The following is a 19,208-nucleotide window of genomic DNA, read 5'->3' as shown; positions in this document are numbered from 1 at the left end:
AGCCTCCAGTTTAGTTAAGGCCAGTATTTCCATCGCACATGCGTATGCATCTTCACAAGCTGGCAGGATGCCATACGGACATGAGAAGGGAAACATCCCAGGTTTGGAGTGTGTTTTTCAAGGAAGAACGGAGACAAGAGCAAGCCTGCAGTTCTAGGCAACGAGCCCGTGCCCAGATAGGCAGCAGGATCCAGGGACTCGGCAGGCTTCCTCCCTCCCTGGCCAAGCCTCCTCTACATTGCAGTTGCCTCAGAGCGTCTCTTCCTCACGCACGCCTGTCTTGCTCCGAGTTGACCAACTGCCTGACCTATGCCTCAGTCTCTAGCCCTGTTTTCTGCATCTCCTCCTGTTGACTTGCAGTCTGGTTGCTCAGTGAATTCCTGAGAAACACAGGGAGTTACCAGTTAAATGAATTACTGCTGAGACAATTCAGCCCGCCTGTTTTCACGGCCAGTCATGACAACATTCAAAAGCAGCCATTCTCCTGGCCCAAGGCAAGCCCTCCAGAGCTTTCACGCTTTTAAATCTTTTAACTTTGAGCAGGGCAACAGGAGGCTGCACAGCTTAGCACAGTGCCACCCTTGCCACATCCCACAGATGACCAGGAACATGAGCCTGTAGCCATACATCGTTTCTGTCCCTCACCCATGGGTTCTGGAACCCATATGGCTCTTCGAGCCCTAGACAATGCAACGTATAACTTAAGAGGTGTGTAAAAACAGTTATTTCTTTAGAGAGTGCCTGAGGTAATGAGAAGGTTGCCTGACAGGCTGTTACATTCGCACTTTTCAGCATGACACCAAGCATATGAGCTGAGTGGTGTTATCAAGAAGATACAAGGCTGAAGAAGACACAAAAGACTGGGCTGAGCAGAGGGAATCAAGGCTGGTAATGTCCTTTCTTTTCTGCCTCTTGTATTAAACTAAACACTGAGGTGCTCCTTTGTCTGGAGAAGGATCTAGTAGTTGTCCTGAAGAGATCCCAGGAGTAACTTCCAGGCATGTAATTATGCAGCATGACAACCTTTGAGCAGGAAAGTGAGGAATCCAAACTGACAAATGCAGCCTATGACCACTATTAATGCCGCTTGTTAACTGTATTAATAAAAGTAGTAAGCCCTATTATCACTTATCAGTCTTTTGTTGATGCTCTAATAATCTGCCTCCTGCTTGGATTGGTGACTATGAGTAAATATATAAAACATTCAATCAACTGGTGTTTCCCTTTAGAAGCACCCTCTCAGTGTGTCGTGTGGGAAATAATGCATCTATGATGTGTCATTAGTTTTTGCACTGAAATCACATGAGAATGTAAGACCAGCTCTATGAGCTCAGAACAGTCATCTAGCCCAAGATCTTCTGTTTTAGTGGAGAAAATATATATTCTTATACTCTTCCCTTATTCAAGGCAAACAGGTACCGTACTTCCCCCTAATGCTCTCCCTGCCTTTACCCAAAGGAATTTAAAGGAAGAGCCAAGCCAAAGTGGCAACATTATGCTTCTATAAACAGATTTCTTTTTCGGGAGACTGAAGTTAAAAGTACACACATATTAGAAAGTACAGCTCTGACAAGGAGTAAAAAAAGGTCTTTATTAAATGGCCAAATTAAATGTATTTGTTGTAACCTTACCTGACCAGGTGCTACATCAGTTGGATCAGGGCCATGATGAAACTCTCTATGCAATTTTCCAGAATGCAAGTCTAGTACAAATTGCTTCAGTTTACCTGGAACTCTGGAACAAATACAACAGAAACAGCCACATGTTTACTACAAGTTAAGTCCAAACACAGAAGATTTAAAGTGCACTGTTTAGAGTAGCCAACTTCTGTTTATCTAGCACACTATGTCCACTTCTAGGTGATTAATAGAGGACAGGAAGCCAAACGGTTTGTTGAAGTATCCTACCAGCTTCTTTTTCTTTCCACTGTCTCCTGAGAACCCAGCAAGTACTTCATCTTTTCAATAACTCCCACAGAGTTGTACTAGCCAATAACTTCTTTGTATACTCAGTGCAGCTCACCACTAACCATACTGTAAGAGGGAACAGCGGGTTCCAAATGCACAGTTTACAGATACAAATGACAGTTGGGTAGCAGTATTGACAAAACATCTTTGAAAGGCTCTCTAGTGCCTGAGCAACTGCATATACACTAGCGATAAGCACTAAGAGGATATCAATGTAAATCTAATCTGAGATCATCTACTGTCACCCACAGCAAACGTGCTAAACTACAGCATCCAATTTTATTTGTGAAATGTCAAATAGACTAAAAAGCTTAAAATGAAGAATTGATCTAATAAATATTAAAAATGAGATAAAAAACTATAACGTGAGCACTATGCATGCAATCAAAAGGTAACGTATGAATGGAGACAGGTTTTGCAGGGAGCCTTTCATCAGACCAATTACTACATTTAGGAAAGAGGGACAAAGTGTGGTCAGACAGGCTATCAGCAATATTTCAGATCATCAGAAAACTCTGTGGATAAAACGTAGTACAATAAGAGTCAGAGGCCATCACTACAGCAACGTCTCTAACTAATCAGTATTGCTGTGGTACTTTGAGGTGTTTCTTCCCTTCCCAGAGAAGATCAGGAATTGGTGCTGATGGAGAGAAGGGGGTTCATTCTAGCCCAGTTCTAGGGAGAGCAGAATCCCCTGCTTTACCTTGGGCTCCTGCCCTGTTCTAGTCAGGCACACTGCTGGAGACATTCCCCTCCAACCTCTTCCCTCCTAATGCAGCAAGGGCATTTGGTGCCTACAGCCTCTTGGAACTGGACCAGTTCTTGCTGAGAAGCTACAACTGATCTGTTGAACGCTCCCTGCAATCGTTTCCAACCTGGAACAGCAGGATGAATAGGGCCAGGTGGCCCAAGTATGAGGACAAAATATTGGGTGGTGGTCTCATTTGCCTATGAAGTGGCTATTCTCAAAAAAAGACAACTCCCTAAAAAGAGAGGAAATTTTAGTGGGCCAGTTCTGGAAGTACCATATCCAAACCCTACTGGTTGGTGGCAGCACTGAGATTACAAGAGACAGTCTGGGGCCAGTTTGTAAAAGAGTCCAGAAAATGTACTAAAGTGGCAGAAGTCCTTGCAGGTAGATGAAAGTCTCAGAATTAAGATTTTATGTATTATAAAAAAACCCCAACAACAACAAACAAACCAGCAAAACCAAAACAAAAATCCAAACCACACACACACACGCAAAAGAGTATCACCCCAGGAGCTCCAAGCTCTCCTTGTTTCCAAACTGTTTGTTACGTATTTCTAAGTATCAGCTCAATCTCCTAGAGTAAGGTTGAATAATTATTTATCATTAAGCAACTGTCTACAATCCTGACATCACTCACTCTCTTCTTCATTTGTATGTAACAACTGGTATACAAACAACCAAGTAGCTTTTATTATTCTGATAGTGTTTCACAGAAACAGAACATGTAAGAAACATAACATGAAAGTCTAAACTAAACATCTCTATTCCCCTATGAGAGATATTAATTTATTTTAGGGCTATTTCAAAAGTGACAATAAAAAGAGTGCTTTTGAAATGCAAATATCCCACTATTTTTTTTTTTTAAAGCCCTGGCATGTGCGGTGAACATGATCTTCCAAAGAAACAGGAACACAGGGAGAAAAATACTCACTATCAGAGTTTCCACATACATAGCTTTAGATATTTGAAAAGCACTATTTGGGATACATCAAACAGGGACTACATTTTAAGAATAAGCCTGTGGAGAATTATGGGAAGAAGCTAGGTTTAAACCCTTCTTCCAAATGTCAACATTTCAGGTAGAAAAATGCCTGCTGGAATGGCAGAATTAGACATGGGGTTACATTCACATTGCACGCTAAGTCTGAGCTTTGAATCCTTGGCTTTGACAAAAATGAAATACCCTGAGTTTTTGAAAGTACGAATGGGCAAAAATTATGAATGGGCAGAAGTTCAAGTCTCAAAGCCTAGGCACCTAACCAGGACTTAAGAAGCAGTGTATATGCAGGAACCTCCTTTGAGGTAGAAACTGGAATTTTAACACACAACCTGAAGACAAAGACAGAACACTTGTCTCATGCTGAAAGTCCCTGAAGATAACGTTTACACATCTTGACTCCTCAACTGAACCACAGGAGACAGAACATCTGCTTCCAAGGCAGTACAAGATAAAGAGATAGAGGCTGCTGTAAGCGGATTATCAAAGTGGCATTTCGCCTAAGCACCCTGATACTTCTCTCTCACGTATTTTATCCAGATAACATGCCAATAATCAGCCATTTTCCAAGCTACATGTGGAAAATTTCAGAAACCCATGCAATAAGGATTTCTCCGCCGGCTTTCCGAGTTTAGACTAATGCAGGGAGACTGGAATTGCACAGCAGGAAACACCAAACCAGCAGGCTGGGAATTCTTATGCGGTGCATTTTATGGTAATTATTGCATAACACAGCACTTAAACATTCCATGTAGTATTTTAAACCTTTTAAAGTTAATTGATATATCTAGATCACCATTAAAAATACCATCCCAGGCTCTAAATGCCTAACTACTATGGAAAATAGCAAAACTTTGAAATAAAAGAACGGCATCTAAAAACTGAATGTGAGATTCTCTTCTTGCATAAAGCAATGCAACTCCATTTAAACAATGGCTTCACACCAATTCATATTGCTTTAAGGCTCTGACACTGAATCACACATAGGCAGCCTTACCTATCCTAGATTTGTTCATCTTCCTATCATAGTACTGATTAAAATATGAGCACGTCTTTTACTTTGTTCTTCTCAAATTAAAATGCACAAAGAAAAATACTTACGACAAGTCACTGAAGTCTGGAAAGACGTACATGTGCCTAAAGCTATCAATGGCAATAACAGGGCAGTCTGCTGGAGTCTTCTGAATATGGAGGAGTGGGTGCCTGAATTTATCGCAGTCAGCATGGAGGAAGTTTATTGTACCTGAAAATTGTGAGCAGACAAAAATCCATGTTAATATTTTTTTATTATTACCTTGAAACCATAAACACTTTCATAAGTATTACAAAGGTGGAGATATTAGATAGATACAACATGCAAAACTTGAAAATAGATTTAAACAACTAACACCCCCAAAATAATGGATTTTCTTAAAGTGTTTTTGGCCACAACACAAACTGAAGTTTTGTTTAATGCCCTCTCAAACTGCATGAAGTCATTTAGACAAGAAGGATTTCTGAAACAGTTACTTACTAATAAATTGTGTATCTATTTAAATCATTTCCACAGGAGTCGGTCCTCACTGTCAAAAGTACATAAAGCCCTTCGGTCGCAAGAGCTTTAAAGCTAGGATTCTGTTTGGTCTTTGCTTCCACTCTACTAAGTTTGCCTGAAAAAAATTATACCAGTAAAAACAAGAAGTAGCAGGAGTTACTACAAACCTTTTTCACTTATTAACTGACGTGCAACCTCCTGTTGGAACTTCTCTAAACTCTCCAAGTCATCTTTCATGTGGAAAAGTATGAGAAAAGGAAGGCCTTCTTCTGTCAGTTCCTGCACAGAAAACAAATGACAAATCTCAATTCTTCCATTTCTTAAGGGCACTCAAGTAAGTGATTCCAGCAATTTTCAAATCCAGTGAGATCTCTACTTTAAAAACAGTTGAAAGAACAGGACTAAAGATGTTAACTTTGACTCTTCATCTAAGATACCCGAGTGATACAGCTAATTATGTTTCCTTCTTCCATATCATACACAGCAGAAAAAGGATGAAGGTATTTCATTGTCAACATTTCGGGAAGAGATACACCTGCACTGGAATACTTGCTCAGAAGAAATAATCCAATTCTGAGAAAACACATCATCTTCATGGAAACAGCAATAAGGCCTGAACAGCACAGTATTAAACACTATGAAAAGCCGAGGGTGTATTCTAGACCTGGTCCTAGCTTGGCTTACATAATAAGTTGGTGTTTTCTTAGCATAACACAATGAATGAATATCTGTAAACAACTCCATCCTAAAAGAAAAAAAAAGAAGAAGAAAAAAGAAAATGCAGAAGCTAATGACATAGCTGTATCAGTTATGATCAAGTTCTGCTCTTTTGCCAGTAAGTGTGTCCTGACTGGTCATCTGTATAACACCATTATGAAATTCACAGGTTAGTATATTAGTAAAATTGATGAAGAAATGAAAACCTTTGCTGGACAGGGAAGCTTTAGTTCCTCAGAAATGCGTTCTTGCAGCTCGAGTGCCTTTTAAAGATCTCTGTCCAGGGACAGATAAATAGAAAATCCTTGAATAATTTATTCAGGATTTTTCTTTTACTCAAAACCCAAACAAAACATGAACAACTTGTATTTGCTTGCTTCAAAAGTGATTTTTAGGCACCTTTGAACATCAGCTCAACTCACTAGAGCCCGGTTGAAGAAATAATCATTTTTCAGTAACAAATGCCTACAGTCTTGCCAATCCTTCATTTGCACAACTAGTGTACAAGCAAGTGCTGCTATTTCTTTGATTCTAGCCTGTATCAGAATAAAATCTATGCTTTTTGAGAAAGATAGCACTCGTTGGTTCTCCCACCAAATAGAATAGTTTCTTCAGATATTTTCAGTCTGCAGTAAGTTGGAAGAAATACTTTCCATACGAGTAGGCAGCCAGCTACATAGTGTATATGAAGTGGCTGTCATTCTCCCTTAAACCAAGTCTGTCAGCTAAGTTGAACCTTGGTCTTCTAACAGCAGCTTGCAAAGATCCTCATAACGTCAGTGCTCTTGATGAAATCCAAGCTTCCTAATCCATCCCTAAACCAACCACTAATCACATTTGGTCATTCTTATTTTTACACACACGAATTTGGCTGGGTCTCAGTCTCCTCTCCTATTAGAGGATGGGGAAAAAAGTCTGTTTCGTACCACTACGATTATGGCTCCGTTTCCTCACTCGTTTCAGCAGGTACATTTCCAGAGGGAGAACTCCCAAACAGAGTTTGGTATTCCGGCTCTAAGCTCCCCTCTTGCTTGCAAGCAGCTAAAAGGACAACCTTGGTTTCAATATCTGCATGTGATGAGTTGTATTCACAAGATCGATTCACCTCCAAACAGGTTGTTAGGACAGCTGGCTTGAAAGTCTTGCTAATTTTGGCCCTGTTTCTATAAAGTACCTTCGTTTGCTTTTCTATTCCAGCTTTCACAGCATGTCTTACTGATAAGGATGCGGCAAGTGGAATAGCTATTTCATTTGCCTTGGACTGCTCCCTCAAAAGCTACTGTGTCATTTGGCACTGAGAGCATCAAAAGATTTTTCATTAGATCTGAGCTTCCCACAATTTCTTCTGTATGCCTTTGAGAAACTTTTTACCCTTTCAAAAACTTACAGTTCAGCACCATCATTAGACCACATGGTTCATTGTATTCATACAACATAAAACTAAACAGACTGATTACAGGTTAAACGGTGATTTCTTCTGAATGATACGACTGATCCCAACCACCTTTTCTTGTCAAGTACAGGGACTGCCTTTCAAATGTACAGTCTTCTCAAACAGAAGACCTTGCTTCAGAGTTCAATTACTATGTATTGTCTAAAGTCACAATGATAAACTCTGCTCAGATCAGGCACTTTCCTGGCTAGACTGCCCATGACACCAGATAATGAACATTAAGAAAGAAAATGAGGGAAAAATCTATCAGCAGTTTACAGGGCCCAATTTCGATTTTTAAAATTGACTTTGAAGTCAGTAGTAGAAATTGTTGTCTTTACCTTATTTATATGGTATTCTAGTACCATAAACACAGCTTAACAGTCATAGCACTTCATATTTTTACCCTGTAATATTGTGCAGTATGCATTAAGAGCCCATTTAAATACCATAGGATTTCAGCAGGCAGAAGTATCTCAATTTTGGCATGTTTAAATTTGTTTGGGTACTGGCAGCACTGAAATTTTTAAACAAATGTTGCTAGGCAAAATGCCACATTGGAATTGTAAATATCTGCCTAAGCAAACAGGAATCAAGGGTTGAGAGAACAACCAGAAAAACCGTGACACAATGTAGTACAAGCTGACAGTGATGAACCTTGGCTTCTAAGGCTCAGAATGCAATTTTACCATGGGAAAAGTACACTGAAAATCTACCACACACTTCTAAACATGCTAACATGTGGCATCTTTTACATTCTGAGTTGCAAATGAAGAATTAAAATTTGTTTAACAGAACTTTCCAATAAAAGTTGGCGGGGTTGACTAGAAGGTTGTATTTGAACCATTTTGTCTATCCCACCCTACCCCTCCCTCTGTCATGTAACCTGACATGTTGTGCATGCCCAGAACAGCAGTGTTACATACACTGCAGATTCAGGATTAAAAAAAAAAAATTCAGTGTGTAAACTGAGAACGAATCATATGACTGATTCTTTGGTTTCTGATCCAGTATGGACAACATACTGCATTTTGTTACATACCTCACCAGAATTCCTAGCAGATGCTGTGGCTATGTACAAATACTCCTGAGATACTACAAACCTATGCCAATTTTCTAAAGATTCCCCCCCCCCCCCTCCCCGTTGGTTATTTTACAAAAAAATTTATAATATGGAGTTGGAAATAGATGAGAGAGAAGTAAGTTACAAAAGAAAACAGAAAAGCACTGAAAGAAAACAAGGAGAATGAGAAGAAAAGAGATGTTTAAAAGCAAACCCCCAAACTCCATCTTACAAATTACAGTTAAAAATAGAAACCCAAGGGGGAGCACATGAAGCTAAAAAGATTAAGAAGGTACCAGTGCTTAAACACAGACTGACAAAAAAAAAAAAACAAAAAAACCTCACATGGTTTTTATTACAATTCCCAGAAGATTGCCAGTTCCATAGATGGTCAGCCACCATTTAATGTGCTTGTTTATTACATAATGCTTTGGAAGTTGTTAATACATTAACGTTTTTCTACTACTAACTTTAACATTAAATTTTAAAAGTTGATTATAACTTAAGGATAGTTCACAACTATTTTACTCTTTCAAACTGTCATGTACATGCTGACATGAGTATTTTCTACCCTGACTAGAAACATTTTTTTCAAGGTCATATCAGATGCAAAAAGCACTTAAATAACATTTATGACTAAATGTTGATTTAAGATCTAGACATAGCATCTGTATAAATGTGTACTTACTTTAGATGAATAATACAACCTACCCAAGGTGTTACACACCCATACATACAGACACACACATTCTTACACACACACATTCTTAGCATCCAAGTATCCACACTCCGCAAATCAACAGAGACTTCTTATATGATCTATATGCATGATCATAACCTCTTTCTTTGGTATCATATGGAACTACCACAAATCTGCCTCCAGTGAACTTCAAGTCTAATCAAAAAGCTCCAAAAGAATGAAAAGACATTACTTGACAGCTATTTTCTGTCAAAAGCAAAGCATGCAGAAAGTTCTTTGGTATGGATTAAAGACCTTGAAAAAAACATTTTGGTTTTGAGAACCCCCAGAAGTAGAATGGTAGAAAAGATTCTTACCTCCCCATTTTCAAACGTAATTTCTCGAACTAGTGGTACACATTTGTCTTGTGTCCATGCATAAATCAAATCAAAATTGGTTAGCGAGCCTAAATACACCATATCTGGAGCATTTTCCTGTTGAAAAGAAAAATATACTAGTTGAGAAACAGTAAAAATGACATTGCTACCTACAAATAAGATTACCTACCTGACATAAAAGTAACAATATCCATATAAATATTGAAAGCCAATCATATACCAATGTTCAACCATTGTGCATGCAACATTTCTATTAACTATGTTACAAAAGTACAACAGGAAAAGAAATATTATATATGATCATTTATGCAGTCAACTCCACTTCTTAAGGCAACTTAAAAAGAACTGAAAAGATACTTTGTTTCCAAATTAGGGATGCTTCAAATAAAGGCTATTTAGACTTCTGTCAGGTTGAGAAATAGTATCTCCATACCTAAAAAAACCTATTTAGATATAAACTAAATGCAGCTATTAAGCTTCTTCATGCTAATAGTTACAAAGACTCACCAAAAATCCCTCCCAATGTCTTACAGGACTTGAAACTGGTATTTTACATGTGCTTTGCCAAAGAGATATGAACAAATGATTGTTTTCCTTTATTTGCTAGTAGTTTTAACTCAGAATTCAGTGCTGCCATCTTTTAATGTAATTAAAATTTTGGTTAACATGAAATGAACCATGACTTCGCAAGCTGTAGCCATGATTAAGCACACCTTAATTCAGAAATGCTATATAAATTAGGTAACCTAATGAATTCTGTTTTCACAGAAAAAGGTTTGAAACTTCTTCCTCCCTGAGGTCTTTTTTTGTTTATTTCTCTTTTGTAAGCAACTCTTTTCATACATTAAATTTGAGAAAAGAGATTTTCAGATATTAATTATGTTTCTAAAAAGCGATTATTGCAGATTTTCTTCTGTACTGAATTTTTCTTCAAGTAAAACTATGTTTATGAGAGTTTGTTAACATACGGTTAATTTTACTTATTCCTGTTTTGATTTTTTTTTTAAGTGAAGAGAACAGCTCTTAGCAAGTGGCAGTCAGAAAAATACTTAGTAATTGTCACTTGCTTTGAAAAACATGAAGTGCACCAGCTGTTGAACTTCACAGATTTTTAAGACTTCTACAGCACACAAAGTATCTATACACATGATGAGTTGACCGCATTTCTAAGAAAAAAAATAAAATTCTGGACATTGACATTTAAAATGACAGATTTAGGTTTTGTGCACTTAATTGGCAACAAATGAGACCAAGATCATTTTCACTTACTCAGAAACACTAGATCCTATGACCCTATTTCTCACACTATTTAGTGATGAAATAAAATTAAGATTTGAGATGCAGTGACATACTGAATGATTTGAATATAGTCTCCGTTAGTTCATATTCGCATATAATGACAATAAGCAGAATAAAATACATAGTTACACTTACCCCTGGTGGCTTGTAGATTACATTGTCTCCGCTAAATCTCTCTGCTTTTGAAATAGCCCTACAACAAACCAACCAGTAAGCATGTCTTGGTACAGACAAATAAAATAACTGAGATACCAAAAATCATATTTTAATTTGCTATCCTTTCTTTACTTCTTTTTTCCTTCAAAATTTGAGAATTAAAATCCTTGATCTTTAAACTGTAAAGTGACTCCACAGAAACTTGGCCTGGCTAGATGAGAGGGCATTAAGGGAGTCAGCAAGATGTATCCCTAAGATTGGAAGTGTGGGCTAAAGGCATCAAAGTGCAAGTGATGAATGCTGGTACAATTTTGGATAAGAGACAATCAGAGAAAAATGTTAATGAATTAATATAATCATGTAAACTGAAAAAAAAAAAACCAAACAAAAAACCCCCTAGTCTTACAGAAGGAAAGGTGAGAAAGGTGGATTCTCATTTGCATTTACTCTTCCTGTTCCACTGTTTACACTAGAAATTTATGTCTTATCTATCCTGATAAAGAAGGGCTTTGAGGTGCTCTACCGGCACAGGCAATGAGAAAATGGATAGCAAATAAGCCCACACTGTCCATTTTACCCTCAAAACAGATCTAGAGAGCACAAGACACAGCATGCAGTTTCTGACCACTGATGATCCAGTACGTGTGTACCTGGAGAACACATGCAGTTCCCCCTCGGTATTCAGGTTTCTATGTCACCTTAGTAAGTTTCTCCCCTGCCTCTGGAATATTTTGTGGTTCCTCAATCCCAGTCACAACAGAGCACCCTGAAAGCTGCTAGCTTGTACCCCCCAAATTATCATTTCTTATTCAAACAAATGGGGGCAGGTATGCATCCAACACAGGAGATAGAAAAAAACAAGGAAAGAAAGCTCTCAACAAAAATAAACCCTTTCACCACCTTCAGACAGCAAAAAGAGGCCTCCTCTCTTCTCTCCCATGCCTTGCTGTTATGTTGCAACATAACTCATGCTGGCAAGACAGAAATGATTGGCTGCATATGCCACAAAAGAGTAAAATGAACTAGCCATCTCTTTTCCTTTTACCATAGGCTAAAAAGAAAGCATGTCAGCTCTGGGAAACATTAGCCAAGTGTTCCAGCTTCTCCAATTATAGTATCTGTTCTGGGGACTCAATATAAGCATTGGTGAAGACTGATTAAGAGATGTAAGGGGGACGAAAAAAAGAGAAGTAAAAATATCTCAATTTATCTCACTGCAAGGTGAGGTAAATCTTCCAGGGGTCTGAACAATTTAGAGGGCCAAGAAAAAAAGAAAAAGACATAGTAAGACTTAACTCAAAGTACCTACGTTTTATTTATTTAATTTGATCCAATTATCCTTTTCTTATCACATACAAAAGGCACCTTGCATAGTATGTCACACTTATCAGTATTTGCACCAGTTTAGATACATGTATTTTAAAATGCACTTTTGTATTCCAGACATGATGACTGCTCCCAGAATGTGAAATTAGGCTTCTTTGTGATCAGCATCACTGAGGTAAACCACTTGCATGCCAGATAAATCTTTCACTGAATAAGAAGAAAGTGGAGATAGAAGCCACCTGCCCAATCACTGCTTGGTAAGCTGATAATAATCTATAATGAAATATAAGCTCTAGGGTACGCCTGCAGTGGAACGCAGAAGGTCTTCTTCTGTGTCCTGCCACTTCAGTAGCTCCAGTTGTGACCGATTTGTTTCAGATAAGTCAACATGGGGACATGATGTGAAAATCCCAAATGCCTGAAGATACACCTTTTTAAAACAACTACCAAAATGGAAACACTTCAGTTAGCATTTTGCCTCTTCTTGAAGCAGTAACCTAGAAGGTGAAGCTCTTGGACCACCACCCCCCCCCCCCCCCGCCCCCCCGTATTTGATTGCTAACATAAAATTAAAACAGTTCCTAGATTAGTCACTCTCCTCCATGAGTTACCTACAGTTCATCATAGCCTTTTAAGGTAAAAGTTATTTTTTGGCTGTTTGGTTTTCTGCATTTGGCTTCCTATGCTATGGCTTAATGGCACAATGCCATTCTCTTCCATGTCTACAGACATTTCAGATTTATCCCTCTCTCGTTCTACTTCTAAAATCTACCTCTAATATCTCTTCATCAGTATCCTCCTATCTCCTTCTGCTTACAAGTCTTCTCTCATTAATCTTGCTCTGTGGTTACCCGAGATCTTAGAGAACAGTAAGGATCAGTTGATTTAAGAATAGTTTTAAGCATCAAGATGATCTGCAACTATGTACCATTAATACAGTTTACAAATAAGCTATTACAACTACCTAAAGCCAGAATAATTTTGGCATAGCAGGGAACATTTCTGCCTTGACAGAAGTTAGCGAAGTAATTTTTTCCTGTCAAATTGATCATTTTGAGTTTATTTTAGCTTACTAGACATTTGAACATGACAGCTCATGTTACCATATACCTCCCAAACCATATAACTGTTGAACTCTGTCCATAGCAAAACCAGAAATCCCTCCCAGGGGCTGTTAGGATGCTCAGTCAGAAGAGTTCGAGTCATCAGTGCCAGCTCCCCATGAAACATTTTGCTATATGTAATCTGAATAGAAAACACTGTTACATAGCTAGTATCTCCCTTGGAAGCCTTTTCACATATAATTTTTTAGGAAGCTTGAGAGCCACAGCCACTCAGAGATGAAAACATTTAGTTCCCAAGGTTGCTGTCTGGAAGGCTGCACTTTAAAACACTAACAGCTTCAGGCTAGGAAGGGACGGGAGTCTGGAGAAGAGAATAATGACAAGCCTGCTGTGCAATCTGTAGTTACATGGGAAGGTTACAAATAATCAAACTCTGATCCATTCCATTATGTTTGCTTATTGCCTATAACTAAAGAAAACAAAAAGAAAAAATAAAGCAGCCCCATAGCAACTAATTCAAGAATGGCATCCGACAACCAAATGCTAACACTGAGCAGTGGGAGACTATTTCTCATTATACAAAGTTTACAAATAGCAAACCAAAGACGAACAGACTCAAACAACAGGAGAGAGAATCTTAAAAGTATTGTTTTCATTACTTAAAAGTAATGATTTTTTAAAAGGCATTCCTGAAAAGAATGAAAAGTCATACGAGGGGACAAAAAATAATTTAAAATTCTAATAACTCAGATTGGTTGCTCTGAGAACAAGCATGGATGCACTCATCAGAAAACATTTGAGATAATGGCCACTCTTTGGTGATAAGACCAGCAGACCTGCAGACCACAGATTTACAAGACTGCAAACCACTGCATTCACATTAATGCCCAATCACTTTAAATTGAGTGGTGCTGGCACATTAAACACTGCAGAAAGAATCTATAATTGCATTTTATTATGCTACTTAAAAAGGGAATCACTCCCAATTTGTTGTTCTTCTTCCAGTGAAGATCTTTTAATATTTTAAAATATTGCTGTAAATCTGTATAACAAGGAGAAATTTGAATTTCTGTAGGTTCTTCTTCTAGATTCACACTATGTAGCTCATCAATGCAATTGCCCTTCTAAACTGTTACCACATGCAGTGACATAGAACTCGCATGAAACGGACCCAGGCACAGAAATCGGACATTCTGGAACAAGGTCCTCTCCCCTGACATCAAGCAGAAATGAACGAGGAACTACTGAACTATTCTTTACAGGAAAAAAGGAAGTAAAAAAAAAACCCTACAAAAAATGGTCATATTTTATTGAAAAAAATTTAAGAGGTTGCAAAAAAAGAGTTACTCAGCCTGCAAAGCTGATAAAATTTTTGCCAAAGAGTTTTCAAATTCTTTCCTACTTGTTCCTCCTCTCTCCCTTTGGGATACAGCTGTCTAGCATTTCCCCTAAAACCTCCCCAGTCACATTTAAACTATACTGACAAAGAGTGAAAAAAAGAAAAAGGAGGCAAAAAATGAAAGCTGGATTTCACAGCAAATATTAAGGCTAGGAGGAGTCTTCTCCTATCCTTCTCTCTATATTTATCTGTTAAGGTCTAGTCTCTTCAGTTATGCCACACTGAAAGTATTAAAGAAGTCCATTCAATTAAATTATATACAACTCATTAACATAATTTCAATAATGAAGTCATGCAATCAACAGATTTTAAAACTTACCCAAAGGCAGACAGGAATACACAATCATCATGCAAAATATTCGCTACTCTTTCAAAGGTTCTGTAATTGTCAGAGTCCTTTTGCTCAAAGTATCCAACAATATTTCTTCTGCTGCGCTGTAAAAAACAAAGGTTAAATTATAACTTACCTTAAATTATCAAAAACTATCATTACTCCCTAAGAATATTAAATAGAGAGGTGCCATTCATTCAACAGTCAATAACTGTGCAGAATTTATTTCTTTTCTGCCTTTTCAATATTCAGAAGCATCCCTGTGAATATTTTTCCAGTGAGGAATATTAGAAGTATCTTGTCAAATACAACATATGATTCTTTTCAAATGATTAAAAGTAAAATAAGTAATTTGGTAGAGGAGTTACTGTAACAAAATGAATGCAATTGAAAGTGATTACATTGGAATAATTTGTAATACTGGAAATGACCCAGTTTTCCACTCAGTTTAAAAAAAGCACTCACAACATTTCTGAATGGAAAAAAAAAAAAGAAAGAAGTAAATATGTACTTCAAATACATTATGTTTCACCAGTTCAACATTAACAAAAAAGAATATATTTAGAGGGAATAAAATTGAAAGACTTACATCAAGAGAACTAATTTCTTCCAAATCCTGGACGTCCCGAATAGGGTTACTCTTCTGCTGCCTGATATAATCTGCTATTGCTGTCACAGATCTCTGGCCCCTGTATTCTCTCTTCATCATCATTCCATTCCGGAAGAGTTTCAGAGTTGGGTATTTACTTATCCTGTATCTCTGAGCTATATCCGCTAAAAAGAAATTAAGAAAATAAACCCAAACCCCTACAAATACAGAAATACACTGAACGTGGTATCTTATACATGTATATGTGCACACGTAAGTGGAATCTCTGAACCAGTAGTGCCACATCTTTGAACAAGAGCAAACTGAAAAGAACCCAAAAACCAAACGCCACCACAGGAGAGAGAATGGATAACAGCTACAGTATTTCTCACATGTACTGATCTTCATAAAAAAATGAAATAAATGATGACCAAAATCTGGGGTAAGTAAAGACTTGCTTGGTCAGCTATATTCATTCAGTACACTTCCTATGAACAACTAGGAAAGCCAATTTAAGAGCATAACAAGAACATGAGAATCTAAAAAGCTCGCCAAATCTCAGTTAATTAATCCACATGAGAAAATTTTAATAAAATAAATAATCCCCTATTTTTCTTTAAACTCACTATGACTTTTATCTCAATTACAGAGCTGGAAATATACTTGTCATGTCTTAAATTTTAGAGAACATGAAGCCTGGGCAAAATACTTCTTGAAGCCTCTGAAGGGCAGAAGACTGCACAGTTCTGAGCTGTTCAGATTTTGAACGAACACAAAATCTCAGGTTTCCAAATTAAGGCAAACACCTCTCTGGTCAACCAGTGTCAGCATTCCCTTCAAGACAGTTCTTCATTCACATCTATACACGCAGCCCAGCTTTCTTCTAGACTTGGATCGCACAGAGCTTCATACAACAAAGTAACGTGTATTTGTGTTCATCTAGCATAAGAGCACTAGCTATTTTCACCTTTTATATAACAGGTCAGTTATTAAGTTATTTATTCACAAGACTTACAAATGTGAAAGAAGAATAAAAAATGGAAAGAAGTTGTACAACAAAATTAGAAGAGCAGCAAAGAAAGCCGAGCAGGAGCAAAGAAGCCCAGTTTCCCATGAACGTGCATCCCGTGCCCCTTATCTCCAACCACTACTAAGGCAATAATCCGGTTCTTCACTACGCCCCACCAGAGTACTTCGAGTGTCCCTTTGTCCCTCTTCCACTTTGGTTGCAATAGGTGTTGCAGGTAGTTCCCAGCTACGCATTGACAGGGAAACTTATACATAACCAACCAGCAAGGGGTTCATGGCACACTGAGCAGGATCCATCAGCCTTGAGTTTTTAGAGCAACCTTTGCTACAGTGCAGAAATTGGTTCTGTGCATCTCCAATACTCAGCAACTGCTTTAATCAAAGTTTAAGTACTTAATAGCTTTGAATGCTCTATCCCTCTTTCAGGTGTGGTTGAAGTTGAGCAAAAAGTTTCAAGGAGTTTTTATGAGGAAGGACTGGAGAAACAAGGCAAGATACACTTTGGATTCTTAGGAAAGTGAGACTAAAAACAAACAATAGAGATAAAGCATGTAATGTCAAGTAGATTTCCACAAGTACTTTCTTTTTGCTTTTGCTTTGTTTAATTATGCCCTCCTGTTCACCCCCCCCACTGGAAATATATCTAGAAACAAAAAAAATCTCACAGCCCCTGTGAAAACTGTCCTCTATTGCAGAGTGGGATGCAGTTTACCTAAACCTCAATCATGTTTGTACCTAAATCCAACTAAATCTCCAAATATGAGCAGTCTGCCCACTTTGCAGAGCTGCTTAATCCTTTGAGGTGACTCATTCCAGTCAACCACACCCACCCTGCTTCCCCTTCTCCCTTTCTCTCTCCAGGAAAGAAAGGGATCGCAAACTTCAACAGACTGGTTTATACTTTGGAGACAGACAAGTTTCATCCAGTCAACAGAGAGAGGAAGGCATCCAAAGTGTGGGCTGAATGCGTGTCCCCTTACTTTTCAATGACTCCTTAGAAGTCAAAGGGTACACTTCACGTGACCTGGATCAGCCCACAGCAGGAAGGCAACCAAATGAGGGTCCATCAGCGTATCTGGCACAGCACTGAACGATGTAAAAACTAATCCTTTCTGACAAGAATGTCCTTTCTTCTCAATTACATATTTACTACAAAGCAGATTCGCTTTCTATCTTACTCTTTTTTTAAAAAGAATGGAGACAGAAGTCCTGTGGAAACTATTATTTAGAGGCAATTGTCATTAGCAAACTGCTGATACTGGGCAGCTAACATACACCTCTCAGTTGCAAACCAAAATTAAAACCCTGTGCAACTGGAAATAAGTCATTCCCCTATGGAACTGCGCCTGTAACTGTCCTCCAGCACATAAAGCTTTCCACCTCTTTTGAACTTCTAAGAGGTAACAAAAAATCTGAATTCCCTGCTGACTGGAGAACTCTCAGTGCAACCATCAGTAGTTTTAATTGCTGCTAAAACACTACTAATCTCTTGCAGCTTTAGGTACTGAAAACAATCTTTGTACCAGCTGCACAACTTAAACGAGTCTGAGAACTGGAAACAAAACGTGCACAGTAAAGGAATAAGAACCAGGTCTACTCCACAAAAATGTTCTTTAACATCCCTCAAACCAGTAAGCTTAAAAGCTTCACCAGCTAAGCCCAGTTCCTAACAAGCTTTGCATCGCTATAAAATATCACAGAATTCAGCCTATCAATTTTGACTAAGAAAGGACTTGACCTGTTTCCTAAATATCCCAGAAGAGTTTCTTAATGTACTAATTACAGTCAAAATTAAGGGCAAGACATTTTATGTCCTCAATTCAGAGTACTTTTATTTCAAATTAATACAAATTTCTCAAGGGAAGTTGCCAATATATTCAACATGAACGAGTATTAGATCAATACTGTTTTCTTCCTTTAAATTCCATCACTTTTTAGTTAAAAGTACCTAAGAGCTGCCTGGAAGAAGGTGGCAAGTATAGCAGGGGAAGAATCACTTTCTATCTGCTCAGCGGAAGACAAACAATGTCAGCAAACCAGGCTGCCCTGTTGATAGAAGGACCTTTGGTCTGATGGTACGCCAGTCTATCAAAACTTGACCGGGTTCTGATAAGAGACAAGGAACACTACATATCAAGGTTTCGCAGAAACACATTTACATTAAAGACTGTTACCGTTACAGAACTCCACAGCAAGAGAACACCAAAACCACACTTTTTTGTGTTACAACACGGACTTTTCCTTCAAGTTATTTCCACAGTTATAAGAGTTGTAAGAGGATGCATGGACTGCAGAATGGGCATTCAGGGGGTCTTGAAGGTACTCCAAGATGGAGATGGAAGTCCCGAGGGATGTGGATCTTCATCAAGAGCTGAAGTGGTGTAAAAAAATTTATGGTAATAAAATGCCCACTGTTGAGACTGAATTCAAACATTATTTCGTAAGTCAGAACTTGCATGCTCTTTACAAATTACACT

General features: G+C 38.1%; 1 protein-coding gene across 1 annotated transcript in view; it reads right to left on the bottom strand.

Annotated features, from left to right (window-relative positions):
- ERP44 (endoplasmic reticulum protein 44) overlaps window positions 1–19,208 on the bottom strand; it is a 54,707-nt gene that overhangs the window by 1,086 nt on the left and 34,413 nt on the right. Inside the window, exons 5-11 of the mRNA XM_052787193.1 lie at window positions 15,703–15,887; window positions 15,102–15,217; window positions 10,973–11,030; window positions 9,518–9,634; window positions 5,417–5,528; window positions 4,817–4,958; window positions 1,632–1,734 (exon numbers count right to left, since the gene is read on the bottom strand). Coding sequence (XP_052643153.1) covers window positions 1,632–1,734; window positions 4,817–4,958; window positions 5,417–5,528; window positions 9,518–9,634; window positions 10,973–11,030; window positions 15,102–15,217; window positions 15,703–15,887 — 833 coding nt within the window. The remainder of the gene's footprint in view (window positions 1–1,631; window positions 1,735–4,816; window positions 4,959–5,416; window positions 5,529–9,517; window positions 9,635–10,972; window positions 11,031–15,101; window positions 15,218–15,702; window positions 15,888–19,208) is intronic.

The sequence above is a fragment of the Harpia harpyja genome, chromosome 5 (genome assembly GCF_026419915.1).
Source record: "Harpia harpyja isolate bHarHar1 chromosome 5, bHarHar1 primary haplotype, whole genome shotgun sequence".
Classification (NCBI taxonomy): Eukaryota; Metazoa; Chordata; class Aves; order Accipitriformes; family Accipitridae; genus Harpia; species Harpia harpyja.
The sequence above is the reverse complement of the archived record's forward strand: the minus strand, read 5'-3'. Positions and strand labels throughout refer to the sequence as shown.